Source organism: Enhydra lutris, unplaced genomic scaffold (genome assembly GCF_002288905.1).
Source record: "Enhydra lutris kenyoni isolate GAN:26980312 unplaced genomic scaffold, ASM228890v2 scaffoldscaffold48, whole genome shotgun sequence".
Classification (NCBI taxonomy): Eukaryota; Metazoa; Chordata; class Mammalia; order Carnivora; family Mustelidae; genus Enhydra; species Enhydra lutris.
The window spans coordinates 4,185,627-4,203,318 of NW_019154132.1; the positions used below are offsets into that span (position 1 = coordinate 4,185,627).

The 17,692-nt window shown below is 35.7% G+C and overlaps 1 protein-coding gene across 14 annotated transcripts in view; it reads left to right on the forward strand.

Annotated features, from left to right (window-relative positions):
- Positions 1-17,441, forward strand: part of LOC111156649 (pre-mRNA processing factor 4B) — a 38,354-nt gene extending 20,913 nt beyond the window's left edge. Inside the window, exons 7-19 of one of the 14 annotated variants that reach the window (XR_002641248.1) lie at positions 1,682-1,755; positions 3,342-3,432; positions 4,087-4,234; positions 5,202-5,339; positions 5,954-6,107; positions 8,341-9,283; positions 9,863-10,014; positions 11,366-11,452; positions 12,784-13,061; positions 13,391-13,525; positions 14,034-14,079; positions 14,597-14,682; positions 15,463-15,570. Coding sequence is in view for 3 of the 14 variants with exons in the window: in XM_022517667.1 (XP_022373375.1) it covers positions 1,682-1,755; positions 3,342-3,432; positions 4,087-4,234; positions 5,202-5,339; positions 5,954-6,107; positions 9,169-9,283; positions 9,863-10,014; positions 11,366-11,452; positions 12,784-12,987 (1,163 nt within the window). In the remaining 11 variants the exon portion in view is untranslated. Of the gene's footprint in view, positions 1-1,681; positions 1,756-3,341; positions 3,433-4,086; positions 4,235-5,201; positions 5,340-5,953; positions 6,108-8,340; positions 10,015-11,365; positions 11,453-12,783; positions 15,571-17,264 lie in introns of those variants that run through there. The other 13 variants (XR_002641245.1, XR_002641246.1, XR_002641239.1 and 10 more) reach the window with 13 other exon arrangements.
- The last annotated feature ends 251 nt before the right edge of the window (positions 17,442-17,692 follow it).

Below are 17,692 nucleotides of genomic sequence, written 5' to 3' on the forward strand. Positions count from 1 at the left end.
CTTCCAACTACTGAACTCTGCTCTTGTAATGCAGAAGTGGCTGTGTTCCAAGAACACCAAAATTTAAAATTTGATATAATTTTCACATGTCACAAAGTATTCTCTTGTTTTTCCCTAAAAACCTTTAAAAATGTAAAAATGGGCCATATAAAAACAAGCAGGGGACCAGATTTGCCCCACTCTGTAGTTTGCAAACTCCCGTTCTACTACAATGGAAGGTATCACAGGATCACCTTGCTCATTATCATGTTCCAGAACAGAAACAGCTATTGCTCCAAGGAACCGTGGTTCCATATAATAGCTAATGACATTTAGACGTCACAAAGCACTTAGGAGCACTCATTATTCATGGGATTTTTCAGTGGACAAAGCTAGGACATACATACATTTTTGGAAAGGGGAGGTTCATACTGAAAAATTGCCATTTCAAACTTGAGATTATAGGAGTTTTAACATTGATTTTTTATTTTTTTATAGTGAAAAATGTGATCCTTAATAACATGATTATGTAGGTTATTTTGAACCTTTTTTTTACATAGTTATCATTATGATCACCAATATTGAATGTAGTGAATGCAAATTGAAAATTTAATGATTCTTTTTATCCTTGGGGTACATTCTAAGGTGTAAAGTCATTTGAAATACTTCTGTATGCTTATACCACACATTTGATAGATTTAGGTTAATTTTATTTCCTTTTGATTTGATTATTTTTGATTATTAAAATGTCTTTCACACGTGTGCATATTTTGCCTACACAAGCACACACAGAAATATGCACACTTACTGGTATGAAAAATCTTCATTCCTTTTTACAGTTATGTGCTATTCCAGTGTGATGAATGTGCCAAGGTTTATTCGAACTGTGTCTTCTAATGGTGGATGTTTGGGTTGTATCCAGTTGTTGATTATTCATTGGAACATTAAATATAGTGGCATTGCACTAATTTTTTTAATGCTTACCACTGTGTCTTTGAAATGATTTCCTAGAAGTGAGGTTGCTGGGTCAAAAGAGTGTAATTGTGCTGTGTTTCCTTACTCTGTAAGGCTTGCACAGTTTTTGCACCCTGCAAGTAATGTCTGAGTACTTGCTTATCAGAGCTTTGTTACCAGGATATTGTCCTACTTTTTGGGTTTTTTAGCCCATCTCAAAAGAGAAAGGGTATTTTGTTGTAATTTTAATTTCATTTCCCTTACTATAAGTGAGATTGGATGTATGTTCATATACTTAAAGCCATTACATTCCTTTTTTTAAAGAGTTCCTTTTATTTTGCCCAGTTTTTCTCAGGGTTATTGGACTTTTTAGGGGATACATAGAGATCTAGATCTGTAGTGGGGTTATTAACCTTTTGAGATTCAAGTTGCAATTTGGAAATAGAATTTTTTAAAGAGGAACTTTGATTTTAATACATAATCATCATTTAGTTATTAGTATATTAATTTAAATATTGGAGAAAAACAGTGGAGAAAGTACTATCATTAAGCCTTTCAACTTTCTGAAATGCATCTTTTTAGTAAAAAATGCATAACTTCATACATCTTAAGTGTTACAAAGTGACTTTAAGTTGTGTATTAATGAAAAACGTACAAGTTTGAATTGCTAGTGATATTACATTGATGACTTATTTGTGTTTCAATTTGTATCTCTTTTTTCAAATTATTACTGTCAATTTCCATTAAGGTTCATCTCAGAAAAAGCTCTTGGCACCTGATATGTTTACAGAATCTGATGATATGTTTGCCGCCTATTTTGATGTAAGTAATTTTAAATCCTAAAAACATTACTCTTAAACAAAAAATATATAGGGGCACCTGGGTGGCTTAGTTGATTAAGCGGCTGCCTTTGGCTCAGGTCAATGATCCCTGGGTCCTGGAATCAAGCCCCACAGCAGGCTCCTTGCTCAGTGGGGAGCCTGCTTCTCCCTTGCTGCTGGGGAGCCTGCTTCTCCCTTGCTGCTGCGTCCCCTGCTTGTGCTTGCTTTCTGCCTCTTTCTCTGTGTCAAATAAATCTTTATTTTAAGAAAAACATACATATATACATATATGTATAATAAGTATATGTTTGTGTTGTACAAAAAGAGAAAAAAGGATAAAGCAAATTAATAAATGCTAACATTTGGACAGTCTGAGTGAAGGGTATCTGGAAACTCTTTGTACTAGTGTTGCAACATTTCTCTTAAGTCTAAAATTAGGTCAAGATTTTAAAAACAAGTATGGCAGAGCAATTCAAGAGCTTCAGGAAAGTTAAACACCAGATGACTTAAATGTGTATTTTTTTGAAACAACTTTTTTTTGTTTTACAAATGGGGGCTGGGAGGAGGGTTGTGTTGCATAGTTAGCTGAAACAAGGTGATGTCAGTAATTTCCAGGCCCGTATTAGAACAGAGTCTCCTTTGGACTTCGATACTGTGGATGATTGAGAACTTAGGATATGGATCCTAGTACATTCACTGAAGAGTTGGGAATGTTATTACAAGGAAGTGATAAAGAAATTTTGGTTTTTTTAGCTATTAGTGACATTTCTTGAAAAAATCTTAAAAACATATTTTAAAAATATGAGACCATTTTCGTTATAAATTCAAGAGAATGTGAGAAATAGGGAAGCTTTAGCAAGGGAAAGTGGACGTAAAATAGAGAAATTAAAAATAGAGTAAGATTAAGCAGTCTGTGTCTAGGACCCTGAAGACATTGGTCATTGGCTTAAGTAATATATCTGTACTTTGCAGCAGGAACGTCAAAAGGAAGCTTAGGTTAAGAGAGAATGAAATGATTAAGCCAGTGAAAGTATCCATGCACATCATTTGCTTGGACCTGGAAGGGTCTTCCTGGTATCATGGAAGATGGTGCATCATACTCTTGAGAAGTGCAGATACTCTTAATTTCCCACACGAACTGTTAGTACAGCATATATGTGAAGAGAAATCAGGGGGTGTTCATGGACGAGGCAGTAAAAGAAATGTGAAAATTGGTAGGAGAGTCGAATATTATTAACTGAATGCCCATCTGTAATTTTTGTCCTCCTTTGTCTGTTAATAGCTGTAGAAAACCAGATCTGGTTTTTGGGTTTTTATTTTCATTTATAATCCCCTAGTCATATTCCTAAGAGTTTTTGAAGATAACTTTGTTAATTTTTTTCCTGAGCATCATTGTGATGTGAGACTTTGCTAATTGTGTTTCCAGCTACATTGCATTTACGTAGGTGATGGTAAGAGTTGACTTAATTTGGCTAAAATGTTTTTATTAAATTATAGCTGGTTTTCCCCATTTTGGTTTTAAAGGAAGTGCTTTAAATATCTGCCTGATTAGTAGGTAAATAGCTTTTGTTGCCTCCTTCATTTCAGAGTGCTCGTCTTCGGGCTGCTGGCATTGGAAAGGATTTCAAAGAGAATCCCAACCTCAGGGATAACTGGACAGATGCAGAAGGCTATTACCGTAAGTTCACAGTTCTGATTAATTTTAGGTTTGTTAACAACATTTTTTAGAAGTATGTTGCTTGATGCGGTCACACGTTGAAGAACTCTGAAAGTCACATCACAGTGCCATCACTTAAAATGGACGGCACATCTAATAGCTGCGTGAACCCATGCTGTATTCCAGTAAGCAGCTCAGGAGCTTCATGCATAGAAGTGAGGTAAAGACTTGATGTGCAACCTAAATCTATTCAAAGTTGTTTTCAGCCATGAGATAATCCTCCAGGAGGAAGGGGGAACGTCACTTCCTCGTCTTGATCTGAAACCAAGAAAAACGACACACAAGGAACTTGGGATGCCAGTCATGCAGTATTTGTCATTCAGGACTACAGTTGGAAACACTTCAGTGAGCACATTTCTTCCCTACTCAATGTTAAAATCCTCAGCAGTTAATAGGAAGTGGGCATGCAGCTTGAACCACATTATGAAAGAGTGACTGATGGCGGCTCATCTTTGATTCTCTGTGGTGTCTAGGAAACCAGGCACACAGTAGAGATTTGACACTTTTTTTTTTAAGTGACTGCACTGTGTTTCTTTGTGCTTTATTATGTATATCTCAAGTTTTGTTAAGTATTTATTATGGTCAAAATTCCCATTTTTTAATTTACTTTTTTAGGTGTGAACATAGGTGAAGTCCTAGATAAGCGTTACAATGTGTATGGCTACACTGGCCAGGGTGTCTTCAGTAATGTTGTACGAGCCAGAGATAATGCAAGAGCCAACCAAGAAGTAGCTGTAAAAATCATCAGAAACAATGAGCTCATGTAAGTTCAGAAGACCTATGTAATGAAACCTAAAAACACAGGTATTCACAAGTGAACATTTTTAAAAATGTTCTGTAGTATTTGGTTTTCCTCTGTAAAATATTCCAGTCTGTAAAAATATTGCAGTTTTAAAATGACAGAAGGCTAGTAATGAATCTGTTACCTTTTTTTCTTTTGTATAATAGAGGTAATTGCCAAACCCATAGGTTTTAGTAAGCACAGTCTGTACCACACACTGAGCTGATGTTAAAGTCTCCTTGCCATCAGCTTTAAAACGCTGAAAAGAACTGTTATATTATAGATATATATTAACATCTTCAGCCACCATAGGCTTAGAAAATATTTTTACAGCCATTTTAAAAATATGGCCTGTTTGACAAATGATAACTAAAATTCTAGAGGAAAACCAAATACTAATATTTGGTAAGACATCTGTTCTTAGACTTTTATATAGTGTGGTTCCATTTTTGTTAAAATAGCATTTACATCAAGATGTCTTTGAAATAAAAATGGGTAAGATTTGGGGCACCTGCGTGGCTTAGTCATTTAAGCATCGGACTCTTGATTTCAGCTCAGGTCATGACCTCAGGGTTGTGAGATCAAGCCCCATGTCTGGCTCCTAGCTGGGTGTGGAACCTGCTTAGGATTCTCCCTCTGCCCCTCCCCTCTCTCTGGAAAGAAAAAAAAAAATGTACAAGACTGAATACCCTTCAGGCAAGGTGGGTTTATTCCTGCAGTATTTCTTTCTGTTAATTATTGTGGAAATAAGCTCCAGGGGAACAGTATTTGACTAAGTATAAAATATTGTGTGAGTGACATACAAAATTGTCATTCCTCAACAGATTTACTATTAGTACTTAAAAAATCCAAGCTACTTACCATCTATGATACATCAAACTGGAACTAGTAAACATTATTTGGTTTTCTTCTGTATTCAGTTTTGAACTAATTCTCTTTTTCTTTTCAGGCAAAAAACTGGCTTAAAAGAACTAGAATTCCTGAAAAAACTTAATGATGCTGATCCTGATGACAAATTTCATTGTTTGCGACTCTTCAGACACTTTTATCACAAACAGCATCTCTGTCTCGTATTTGAGCCTCTGAGGTACACTGTCAACCCTGTACATTACTAAAAATTTAGATAAACAGCATGAGAAATTTCTGTGTGTTTATTTTTACTAGTTAGCTCTGGTTTTGTTGTTTACTTTTGATTAAGAACTAGCTTTGTGACAGTCATTTATGTAGACAGTAATTGACCATATGCTGTGTGTCAGACGCTAACCTAATGTAGCCTTCGGCTCAAGAAGAGATTCTCTCAAAGTTAAATACTTCAGGGAAGGATTACAATGTAATAAAAAGAAACGGGAGTAGTGAAGTAGAAATACAGTTTTGATCTTGAAAAGTATGGCTTCAGTTTTGGACTTTGAAATGTAAACCCATTCTAAAATCAATCGGAACTTTACCACTGTATGTCTTCCCTTCCATTTATTTTGAAAATTTTATTGGAATATTGTCTTACATACACACAGGTTCATGTGCTTTCATTTCAGTGTAGAATAATTTGTTAAACATCTGAGAGGGCTCATGAACCAATACTTTCATTTTAATTAATATTTTGAATTTGATTTTACTTTATGCTTGAACATGTTTTTGCCTTTTTTATTTCCATTTTGCATTTTAACCCCTAATTTTGTGGGTTTTTTTTTTCTCTCCTAAAAGTATGAATTTACGAGAGGTGTTAAAAAAATATGGTAAGGATGTTGGTCTTCATATTAAAGCTGTAAGATCCTACAGTCAGCAGTTGTTCTTGGCATTAAAACTCCTTAAGAGATGCAATATCCTACATGCAGATATCAAGCCAGACAATATCCTGGTAAGTTAAACAATCAGGCTGCCTTGTACATCCATATAGATTACGAGTAATGTGATAACCACTGTATTATTCTAGAAATGATGTCTTAAAAGAATAACTCAGCATATTACCCATTACAAAGGACTTAGCCAGTGTTTACTTTTTTAGAAATCAGTCCATGAAATTTTATAGTAAAGTACAAAGAAAGAGGAAATAGGCTATTGTCTCAGTTTTATCCTTTTAGATTGATGGATTTAGAGTACACACAAATCCCAAGAGGGCCTTAATATAGTAATGATGGACTTCCTCTGGTACCTAAACACAAAAAATGCACATCTTGCTGGTTTGAAATAGTGTTCACAGTTCTTAGTTCTCTGATTTGTGGTCTCACAGGCTTAGAGACATTTAAAGGAATTATCTCTTAAATAGTTGTATAGAGTAGTGTTTTTATAGGTGCCCAAGAAGGGCCCAAAGACAGAAGAGCTCAGTTGTGATTAGGTGTTAAGTTGAAAAGTGTTCCTTTCACATTCTTCACCTCTTAACTAAAGACTTCTGGAGTGGTAATACGCAACTTTCACAGGGTTCGTATTTCTTAAATTTAGAAATAATACATTTTCATAGGGGAATGATGAATGCACGCAATGCATACATACCGCTTCCTTCCCTGGCCCAGTTTCTTTAACCCTGTTCTGAGGTATTCAGAATTGAGGGTATGTTCACAACTTGGGGAATTCCTAGCTTGTCTGCTGATAACATTCTACACCTTTTTTTTTTTTTTTTTTTTTAAGATTTTTTTTATTTATTTGACAGATCACAAGTAGGCAGAGAGAGAGGGGGCAGTAGGCTCCCCGCCAAGCAGAGAGCCCGATGCAGGGCTCAATCCCAGGACCCTGAGATCATGACCCGAGCCGAAGGCAGATATTTAAGCCTATGAGCCACCCTGGCGCCCCTAAACTTTTTTTTTTTTTTTAAGATTTTATTTATTTAAGATAGAGAGTACAAACGGCGGGGAGGGGCAGCAGGAGAGGGAGAAGCAGACTCTCCACTGAGCAAGGAGCCCGATGCGGGGCTCAATTCCAGGACCTTGAGATCATGACCTGCGCCAAAGGCAGATGCTTAACTGCCTTGAGCCACCCAGGTACCCCGTATTCTACCCTTTTAAAAGATTATGATCCCATTAAAGTTCATTAAGGGCACCTCATCAATTAATTACTAATTAATTAATTAATTAGCTCTTATTCAGATTTTTCTTTTTTAATACTTTAAAATATTTCCTTCCAGACGACCACGTTAGTTATGAAACATGCTGTTGTAATAATAGATTTTATTTGACTTTAGAGTCTGTTACACATCTAATATAACTTGGGTGTAGAGGAGCTAAATAATTACAGTGAAATAAATGAATTGTAGACTTCATGTTACAAATGAATTGTAGATTTGTCTAGTCAGCTTCTTAGTTAATTTTTACCTCAATTTTATTTCTCTTTTAAATTGTGAAGTATATCATCTGTATCAAAGCATGTATACAGTATGTAAAATTTAAAGGTGAACATCTGTGTAAACCACCATAGAAGTTAAAGAATAAGACATTTGCCAGAATCTTAGGAGGTCTTGTTTTTAAAACTTTGTTTTCCTTAAGTTAATGCTACGCTAGTATAGGTTTATACCTGGGCTTCAGACACTGAATGTTGTCTCCTTCCTGAGAAAGGGGGAAAGTAGACATCAGAAACCAGAGGGAGCTTTTAGCCCAGAATCAACCATCAGTGTGGTAAGGAGTACCATGTTCCTCAGGGAGGATAGATGTTGTCTAGCCAAACTGGTGGAGTGCGTGGAAGTGTGCATACCCAGCAATTGTTACAGGCATTTTAGCCAGCCCAAAAGTCCTACTGATAGGTTCTAATTTTAAAATTGTCCCAGGATTTCTCTGGGTTTTAAACTGCATCCTTAAGTAGCTGAATGCAGTTTATACCTCAAAAAGCTTCAAAAGTACTTTTGCATTTGAAGATACCAATTTTCCTGGTCCGCCAGGAGAAGAGAATGGTTATGGATACGGCAGTGAGAAATAATCATTTCCATTAATAGCTTAATTCCGTGGATATCATCTGTAATGGGCCAATCTGTAACACTGACCAAACTTTATATCCCAGTAGAAAGTGCCTAAGGCTATTTATTTAAAGTGTTATGTTTCTTTGGGGTGGGAACGATAGGCCAAGTTCAAGTCCCAACTCGGAATTTGTGTGTGTCTCTTTTGAAGGGGGGAAGGGACTCTGGAATATGAATTACCTTCACTTGTTAATCCTGAACATGCTTCTGACTCATGAGTGGCAGCAGCCATGGGAGCAACTCCAGCCTTTCTCAGCAGATGTCACTGTTACTGTGTATGTTGAAGTATTTACAAAGGAAAAAAGAAACAAATAAACTAATATAGAGTTCATATTTATCAGTTGTGCCAAATGTATTTAACATTTTCTTGACTAATACCTTCTTTATATTTAAGGGATTTAATATTTTTTTAGACTTGAAGTGATTGCTAAATTTGGGATGGTCTAGCAGCTACGGATGAAGAATGTTTTTATTCTGTTTTTGTCCAGATTTAATCTGAATCATCCTCTGCTTTCATTGCTATCATAATTTTCTGGCAACTGAAAGTTAACTTCAGTCAGTTGAAAGTTCATCTAAGTCTGATTGCTTATTAATGAGTTATCTTCATGTTCCTTTAAATAGCAACTCAACTTTATTCAGGTATTCTGGGGATTTTTAGAAGATGCTTTGCTTCAATGAGATTTTTCTCTTACTACCCTCGTTTTCAAAGTAACATTGGTTAAAATTGAATGTACTTGGTATTATCCCGTATTTCGTTACTGAAAAAAGTTCTTTTACTAATTATATTCAAATATTTGATAGCTCTTAATTTTTTATAATTAGGAAATTGAATTATAAGATAATTAGAAAAGGAATTATAAAATGGGTAACTTTGTTTTCAGTATTGGAAGTAACTTCTCAAAGCCAATTATTTTTATCTGATTACTTGCCTGAATTATTTCTGGCATGAATTAAACTTCCATGATAAAATGTTTTGCAGGTTAATGAATCAAAAACTATTTTAAAGCTCTGCGATTTTGGGTCGGCTTCACATGTTGCGGATAATGACATAACACCTTATCTTGTCAGTAGATTTTATCGTGCGCCTGAAATCAGTAAGTTTCTTCAAATGTTTTTTGACCTGGGCCATCATACACAGTGGAAACAGCATATTTAATGTCTAAGTACTGTTTTCCATCGCACTTCAGCAGCTGCACGAGGTCATTGATGAGGAAGGGAACCGTAGCAAGTTCATCCTCCTCAGGTGGAATGGTGGTAGTTGTGACAGGAGTCTTGATCATGTCTGGCAAGAGTAGCAAAACAGTTGTGGAAAATCCTCGGCTTTAGAAGACTGCTCTTGATTACTCAAGGTCTGATTATCAAATTTATGGATTGTATGGGACCTTTGTTTTTTGCTCTTCCTGTTGCCTTGGTTGAGGCTGGTTAGCACCTCCACCAAAGGTGAAATGAGAAAAGAAATATTCATTTCCTTCTGCCCCCCCGCCCTTTCAATTCCTTCCTCATTCCCTCATTTTTTAAGAGTCTGTTACGAATTAGTGGGGAAAAAACATGAAGCTAATGCCAAAGTGAGGTATTAAGATTGCAGTTATGTAGGCCAAGCTAAGGTAACCCCCATTAATGAAAATGGTTGATTGTTTCTATCATTGTGTATTAAACTTCAGTTTTGTTTTCAGTTATAGGTAAAAGTTATGATTATGGTATAGATATGTGGTCTGTAGGTTGTACCTTATATGAACTCTACACTGGAAAAATTTTATTTCCTGGCAAAACCAATAACCATATGTTGAAGCTCGCCATGGATCTCAAAGGAAAGATGCCAAATAAGGTAGGACATTAACATGAGCTGTTTTTGGTTGTTTTTCAAGGTCTTAGCAAGAGTTTACTGTAGACCAGTGGATTGCTGACACTTTACTCATCACTAAGGGCTATAAAACCATTTCAGAAAGGCAGGTTTATGGTTACTGTGATTGCTTAGCTCTTTTTCATTTCTGCTATTTAAAAATAGTTGTTCTAATCATTCAAGAGCTATCAGAAGTGATTAAGAGAACTCCATTTTCCTGTTCACCTCTAATGTCTCTTTGCTTTTCTTTACTCTGTTAAGCAGGAGGGTAGGGTCCTACAGTTTAGAGTAGAAGTGTAGTTGAGGAAGAGAGATTGATGAGCATAAATTTGTTAAGCACCATACATGTGTATATATGACTGTTTCATATCTTTGTTCTTCCCTTGTTCCATTTATTATCCTTTAATGATGGGCAGAGAAGCAGCCTTGGGAGCACACCGTTATTGGTAACAGCACCAAACATGCTTGAGAGGTGGAATGAAAAAAGATGCAGGTCAGGTTAGTTCAGATGTGAAGAAGGGCTCAGTTGTCAGAGAATGACGGGGTGAATATTGGAAAAGGAACTTGATGGCAATCAGTTTATTAAAGATCGAAAGTTATTTGGGAAAGGTACCAAGAAAAACTCACTTAAAATTGACCTCTTTCTAACATAAAACTCACCCTTAATGCTTCAGGTACAATAATTAGTTTCAGAAATGAAGCAGAAATTTCAGGCATTTATAAACCTGTCTCAGGGCCATATCTTAAACTTTGATAATTTTAGCTTATTTGCTGAATTTCTGAGCGAGTACAGATTTTGCCCCATATAAGTCAGAAGCCATTATGTTTTTTAGGTACGGTCCAAATTCTCTCATGTTGGACTTGTTTAGAATAAGTTATACAGAAATTAGTTATGTTGGTATCTGTTTTAATAAGGTCTGACCTGTATCATTTTAGGGCCCTTGGAACATAATTTGTAAAACGTCATCAGGTTTCTTAAACTGCCAAGAGAAAAGGCCCCAAACGTGTTATATTTTTCCTAAGAACAAATGATTTCATATTTGAGTCTCAGTTTTGAGTAGTGAAAGCATAATGTGATATTATAATTGGTTTAAGTCATTGCCTGGGAAAATATAATTTCAGGTTATTAAGTAGTTTCAGGCACAGCATTTATATTAGCTTTTTCGAATATGTTAAACCCTCCAGAGCAAGGAATCTAAGAGATTCCTTAAATGAGAAGAGAAATCCAGAGAGACTGAATAAGTCTTATTTGTGACTTGTTATGTATTAAATTGTTGGTAGGCCAGACTGTTTTGTAATAGTTCAAAACCCAAGTTTTATTTTGCTTTATTGCCAGATGATTCGGAAAGGCGTATTCAAAGACCAACATTTTGATCAAAACCTCAACTTCATGTATATAGAAGTTGATAAAGTAACAGAGAGGGTAAGTCCCTTTTAACTGTGCTACGTTAAATGATTGTCTTTTTGTAAACAAGCTGAATACTGGGTGGTACTAGGAGCTGTGAATATTTAAAATACTAAAAATAATTTCTTTTTGCTGGTGGCCAATTCCTGAATAAAACACAATGAAGTTATGAGAAAGAGGAAGGGAATTAAAAATGTTTGTCTAGTATAATCTATTTTTATGATAGGTCGTATTTAGGCCCTCTTCCTCTGTTCTTGAGAGCATTTTCTTTCTCTGCCCTCCCATCCAGCTTCTGGACTGCTTACCAGAGTGATCTTTTTGAAAACAAATCTGATCATGTTATTCTCGGTGTTTAAAATCCTTATCCTTTTGTTGGGTTCCTCTCTGATGAACTCTGCGGTCTTGAGCAGTTTGCCCACCCCCTTAGGGTCTCTGTAACCTCCCCCATTCCGCACTTGGCAGTCTGCTGAAGGGCGTGCCATGTCCTGTCTCTCTCTCTGCCTTTGTTCACAGACCATCCTGACCTTACTTGCCTCCTCTCCCTCCTCATCCCCTAAAAATAACTTATCCAACTTCAAGCCTCAGGGGAAATACATGCTCTATATGAGCCTTTCCAAATCCTCTAGGTTAAAGTAGGGACTTTTCCCCTTTTTTGCCTCATTATATTGTCTGTTCCTAACTTTGTCAGAGCACTTAACCGGCACACAGTTCCATGTCTGTCTGTCACCACTTCAGGGCAGGGAGAGGAGAGTTGAAACAGGAAGTGCTTACTGTTGTTATTACTAATTACTATTATTGCTATTAATCATATAATTATTATTAATTATGTAACTGTGGGGATTTTCATAGACTTCCTGTTAGCAGTTTGATCTTCTTACAAACTTACAGTATGTTTTTTAAAAACCTTCATAGCTAACTTGGGGTTGGTTTTTTTCTTTTCTGGTGGGGGGGTGGTTGGGTTTTTTTTTCATTCAATTTTTTCATTTGGTTCTTACAAAGATATAGAGAATAGGGGCATCTGGGTGGCTCAGTTGTTAAGCATCTGCCTTCGGCTTGGGTCATGACCCAGTGGTCTTTGGATCGAGCCCCACGTTGGGCACCCTGCTCAGCAGGAAGCCTGCTTCTCTCCCTTTCCCACTCCCCCTGCTTGTGTTCCCTTTCTCACGGTCTGTCAAAATGAAGTTTTAAATGAACAGATGATATATATATCATCATCTATATATATGTATATATGATATATATATGTACATATATTAAAATTTCTGATAGACCAATCAGTCTGATTTAAGATACATATGCTCAGTAACTCTTTAAAAGTAGACATACACATCTTTAAAAATTATTTTTAGGAGAAAGTTACTGTCATGAGCACCATTAATCCAACCAAGGACCTGTTGGCTGACTTGATTGGGTGCCAGCGACTTCCTGAAGACCAACGAAAAAAAGTACACCAGCTAAAGGACTTGTTGGACCAGATCCTAATGTTGGACCCAGCTAAACGAATAAGCATCAACCAGGCCCTACAGCATGCGTTCATCCAGGAAAAAATTTAAACGAGATGAAGAAGCTCCAAGGGTTTGAGTAATTAAATACAAAGACTGAAGAAATTTCACAGCAGTTTATTAATGTATATAAACTTATAAATATTTCTCCAGCAAATTTGAGGAAGCATGATATATTTGAATTAACACCAAGGGTGATATTTCTTTTAGAAATGTTAGTTAATCTGTTTTGTGTCTTATGTGAAATTTCACTGTAGAACTGTTTTAATTGCCAAGACTGCACAAAATTACAGTGCTAATGTACATGGTTGCAGTTCACATAAAAGACAAAAGCATCTGTTATAAAATGAGTAGTAATACTGGGTGGTTGATTTATTTTTAGCAAACTTGGCTTCATATTGGTCTTCAGATAAAATGGCCAGCATAAATGCTGTTTATATTCACGTTTTCCTAGGTGTGTGTGTGCAGGCCACAGCAGCATGCCCTTGGTGTAGTCAGTGCCGAAAGGGGTCTGTTCCTTCTTGAGCCTGCCTGCAGGGATGGTCTCCTCTTTTAAAGCAGGTTGTGTACAACATTCAGTACACTGAAGGTAAGCTAAACCATCAACATCACTGGTGTTTTAAGATGTTATTTTATTGGAACAGTTGACAATGAGGGATATTAGCTTTGTGGCGGAATTCCCTGCATGTGTGATAGCTGATGTTGTGTTATTTTTGGCATTGCAGCTGTGGCGTAGTTACAGTTTCCTTTCTGTTCATTGCATTTAAAATCGGAAGAGTGTGCGCTTGATGGACACAGCGCCTTCAGTGTACTGTTTCTTACTGACTTTCAGTTTTTTAGACCAACTTGCTATATAGACTTTATATACATTTTGTTAGATACAGTTCGTAGTGACGTAGAGACAAGGCATCGTTTTCCTTTACTAATGACACATGTTGAGGCCTAATTCTGAAAGTCCTCATATTTAAAAGTTAGACAACATAATGAAATTTTTAACTATTTGTATGTCATTTTGAAAGTGTACTGCTTTATGGTAAAAGTGTTTTTCATTTGTTCATTGTTTTCATTATTTGTGATCATGTTGTCTTTCAATACAGGCATAAACCTTCCACTCTTGAGCAAAGCAGCTGCTTTTTAAAAGCGGTAATTGCTTCTTTACCTTTTATTTCTTTTGTAAATGAAGCTTTTCTTTAAGAATGTGACTTTAAAGTGTTGTCTATTGCATAAAACAGTTGACACTCACTTATTGTAAAGTGAAGATTGTTCTCCTGCATGTGAAGTGGACCATGCAGATTTCTGTATGTTCTCAGTATGCATCACTAGATAATAAAGTCTTTTGTGAACAAGGCATTTGTAGCCATTTTTAAAAGTTTTTGTCTTCAGTGCTGGTAAGTCAGGTAAACCATAAATAGTTAAAAAGCAACCTTTCATTTCTTCCTTTAAGTCTTTAAAAGATTTTTTTGTTAAAGATGTAAGCTTAGCCACAAGTTGATTGTTTTATTAATAATCAGGATCCTAACTATTTCATCAAAAAAAAAATCCTACGAATATTGTCAGCTTTCAGTGTAGTGAGATAATTCCTGTAGGTTACGGGGTGTAATTCAGGATTTAACTAATGTTTCTGCTATTTTCTCACTTTTCCTTTTGATGGTGCGGAAAGAGAAAAGGAAAACGGGGCACAGGCCACTCACCGCCTTCTCCAAGGGGTCTGATTTGCTGAGACACCAGCTTCACCTTCTTAACAAGGTTATTTCTGACAGCATGTGTAGATAAACATTTAGCAACAATTTAAAACCAAATCATGTAAATCAGCTTGGTTTTGCAACACAAAGGAATTTGTATTTTTAACATGGTAGGAGAGAATTTTCAGAAATGTATGTACATCTTTTCTGTTTGGGTGGTAAAATTAATGCTTGTCTTCCTGAGCATTGTGGAAAATAACCAGATTTTGGGGGTTTAAATAATATTTTTAAATTGTAAATGGGATTTTTTTATTCACCCAGGCACCTAATTACAACAAGCATGCACATTTTGGTGCATTCAAGAATGGAAAATCAGAATAGCAGCATTCTTCTGGTGGGTTTTGCTCCATTTAAAGACATGAACTACAGCCAGGAAGGTGATAGATGATATAATAAGCCAACTTTGAATCTACACCCCGTCTCTTCATGGTTTAGACTTACTAAAAATAAATAAAAGGTGGTTTCCATCTTCAGGTAGAGTGAAGCCTTTTAAATAAGGCCTCACGGGTGCAGCTTGTCTACCTTACCAAAATGGGTAGTGATTTTCCCACCATGACTTACTTTATTTTGGTGATAATATGCTGCATATTCAAGTCTTTTGTAGTTATTTTCACTCAAAAGTAGTAGACATTTTGATGCTTCTGGTGATTTTCATGGCTTCATTTTATATAATTATTTAATAAGTAAGTTAACTTCCACTAGAAACAGTTCATCTTATGCCTTCAAAACTATTACCTATTCCTTAAAAAACAAAGTTGCTTGTTACTTGTTCTTTGTGTTTTAGGTGCAGTTCAGTGGAAGATGATGACAGCCAGAAGACATGAGCTAAGGTTTCTGTCCTATAAAAGATTTAAAAAAAAAAAAAAAAAAGAAAGAAAGAAAAAGAAAAAAAGGAATTCTCCATTTAATTTTTGTCTAATTTTTTTTAGTTTTCAGCATTATGATTTGGGTTTCATTAATGTTTGGCACTTAGAGTAGTAGTGCTATTGTGGTGTTCATCTGTAAAGTGCTTGTTTTATCATAATTCCTGCTTCCCTCCCTCCCTCCCAATAAAAACAGTGGTCAAATGTAGTAATATTATGAAAGGCTCTTGAATGGTGAGATTCCACATAATACATGGCCATCAAAATTGGTTCCTAGGGGTTATTAGAAAAATAGAAACCGCCACAATCACATACATCAAAAAGTAGTTTTTAGCTTTAGGTATCTCCTTGGCAGATGCAAAAGAATAGAAAGTGGAACTTTAAGAACGCTGTTGCCCAACTCCTTTAATACTCTATTCCCTGACTTTCTCTTTTAGTAACTCTTTTTGCAAGTACTTCAGTCATGGTCTTAAGATAGATAAAATATTTAGAAACACTGTCAGTTTTTCTTCTTAAGTGAGAGAAGTAGATCTTTGTTCCCAAATTTAGCATTCCTAGGTTTGTCTACTCTAAAGGAACCCTGCAAACATTCTTCATACACATATACATGATTTTATTAGAATTAGTAATTTTGCTGAGGCAGAGATTTGGAACTTTGTAAGACCTCTATTAGATGGTGGTCATAATTTAGTGAATTATCTTTAGCCTGCATTCATGTTTCAAAGTAGCTATATAGTTTTTAAATAAGTTAATCTCTGATAAAGCATTTGGGTTTTTTTTAGACTTCACAGCAAAATATCACATGGTTGTCAGACGTCAGGGTTCCAAAGTCTTAGGACATAATCCTCGAAAAGGTCATAGTTCTTTCTGTAGTCAGGGGGTAAGTGAGATCCAGAAACCAGATATTCTGTAGTCCCCGTTCTCTATATGGACCTTCTTCTCAAAGGTATCAGACATCAGGTGGGAGCATCGAGGTTTTGAAGGAAGGGAGTATCTTGTCATAAATTTTAAAGACCTTCCCTGTATTCCTGTTCACCTCTTAGTCCTTAATAGTTGCATCCTTATTATTCCCCAATGTAGAACGCATTCCACTCTACTACTTTCAAAATAAGTTTTTTAAGATACTCTAATTTTTTTTTCATTATAGTAACCACCTTTTTTTTCTCCAAAACACATACTCAGGACATTTCTACAATACAAAAAATGTATGTTTTATGGTATGTGGTAGAGGCAAAGAAATGTAATATTCTCAGATCTAGTTGATATTTGCATTCCTCCTACTATGCTCTACTTGTTCTTTATCATTTTGTAATGCTAGCTGGTTATGTAGAAATAAGATCTCTGGAATGAAACTGAGGAATCAAATATCTTCAAATTTAAGCCAAATAGTTAAAGAATGCCCTTTTAAATGTTGGAGGTAGGAAAGAAACGGATACTCAAATAAGTAATTTCCTTTCATTAATTATGATGACATCATTGGAAATTGGGCCTCATAAAAAGTGTTTCTTTCCTTTTCATACCCTAGTTCAAGCATATATTCAACATGAGTTTTATCATCCTCCTAGATGGGATGTCTTTCTTATGGAAATGTTCACTACAAATTCATTTGTGTTTTTTTACATGTCAATAATGTACACTAAATTGACTTTAAAAATGTTTTCCAGTTACTTGATAGATATCATCATGGCATCTTTAATTTTTTTTTTTCTCCTTCTATATGTAGGGTAAGGGACTGTTCTTCTGAAGAATCTTTCCGTTTAATGATCAAGATATGGAAGCTGGTCTCTGAAAATAATATGTATCCCAGTTACTGTGGTATCATGTGAATTGTAACTTGCATTTTAGCAGCCATGTTTCCAATTATTGGAAAACTTAATAAAATATGCCTCTTGTTACCATACTGTTTCCTGATTTTTCCTTTGCTGGGGTTTGCTATTTTACGTTTAGTTTTAAATTAAAACAGCATTCCCTCTCTTAAGGTTTCTGATATGCTATTTCACTGGTGTTCATAGATGTGCTTTGAAAGGTATTCTCTGCCCAAATATGATTAGCTACTGTCAGATTAAATTTAAATATTTATGTTAAAACTTCTCAGTAGATATCTGATATGCATTGTGAACCTCAGTGAAGGAGAACGGTGTAGAGAGAAGT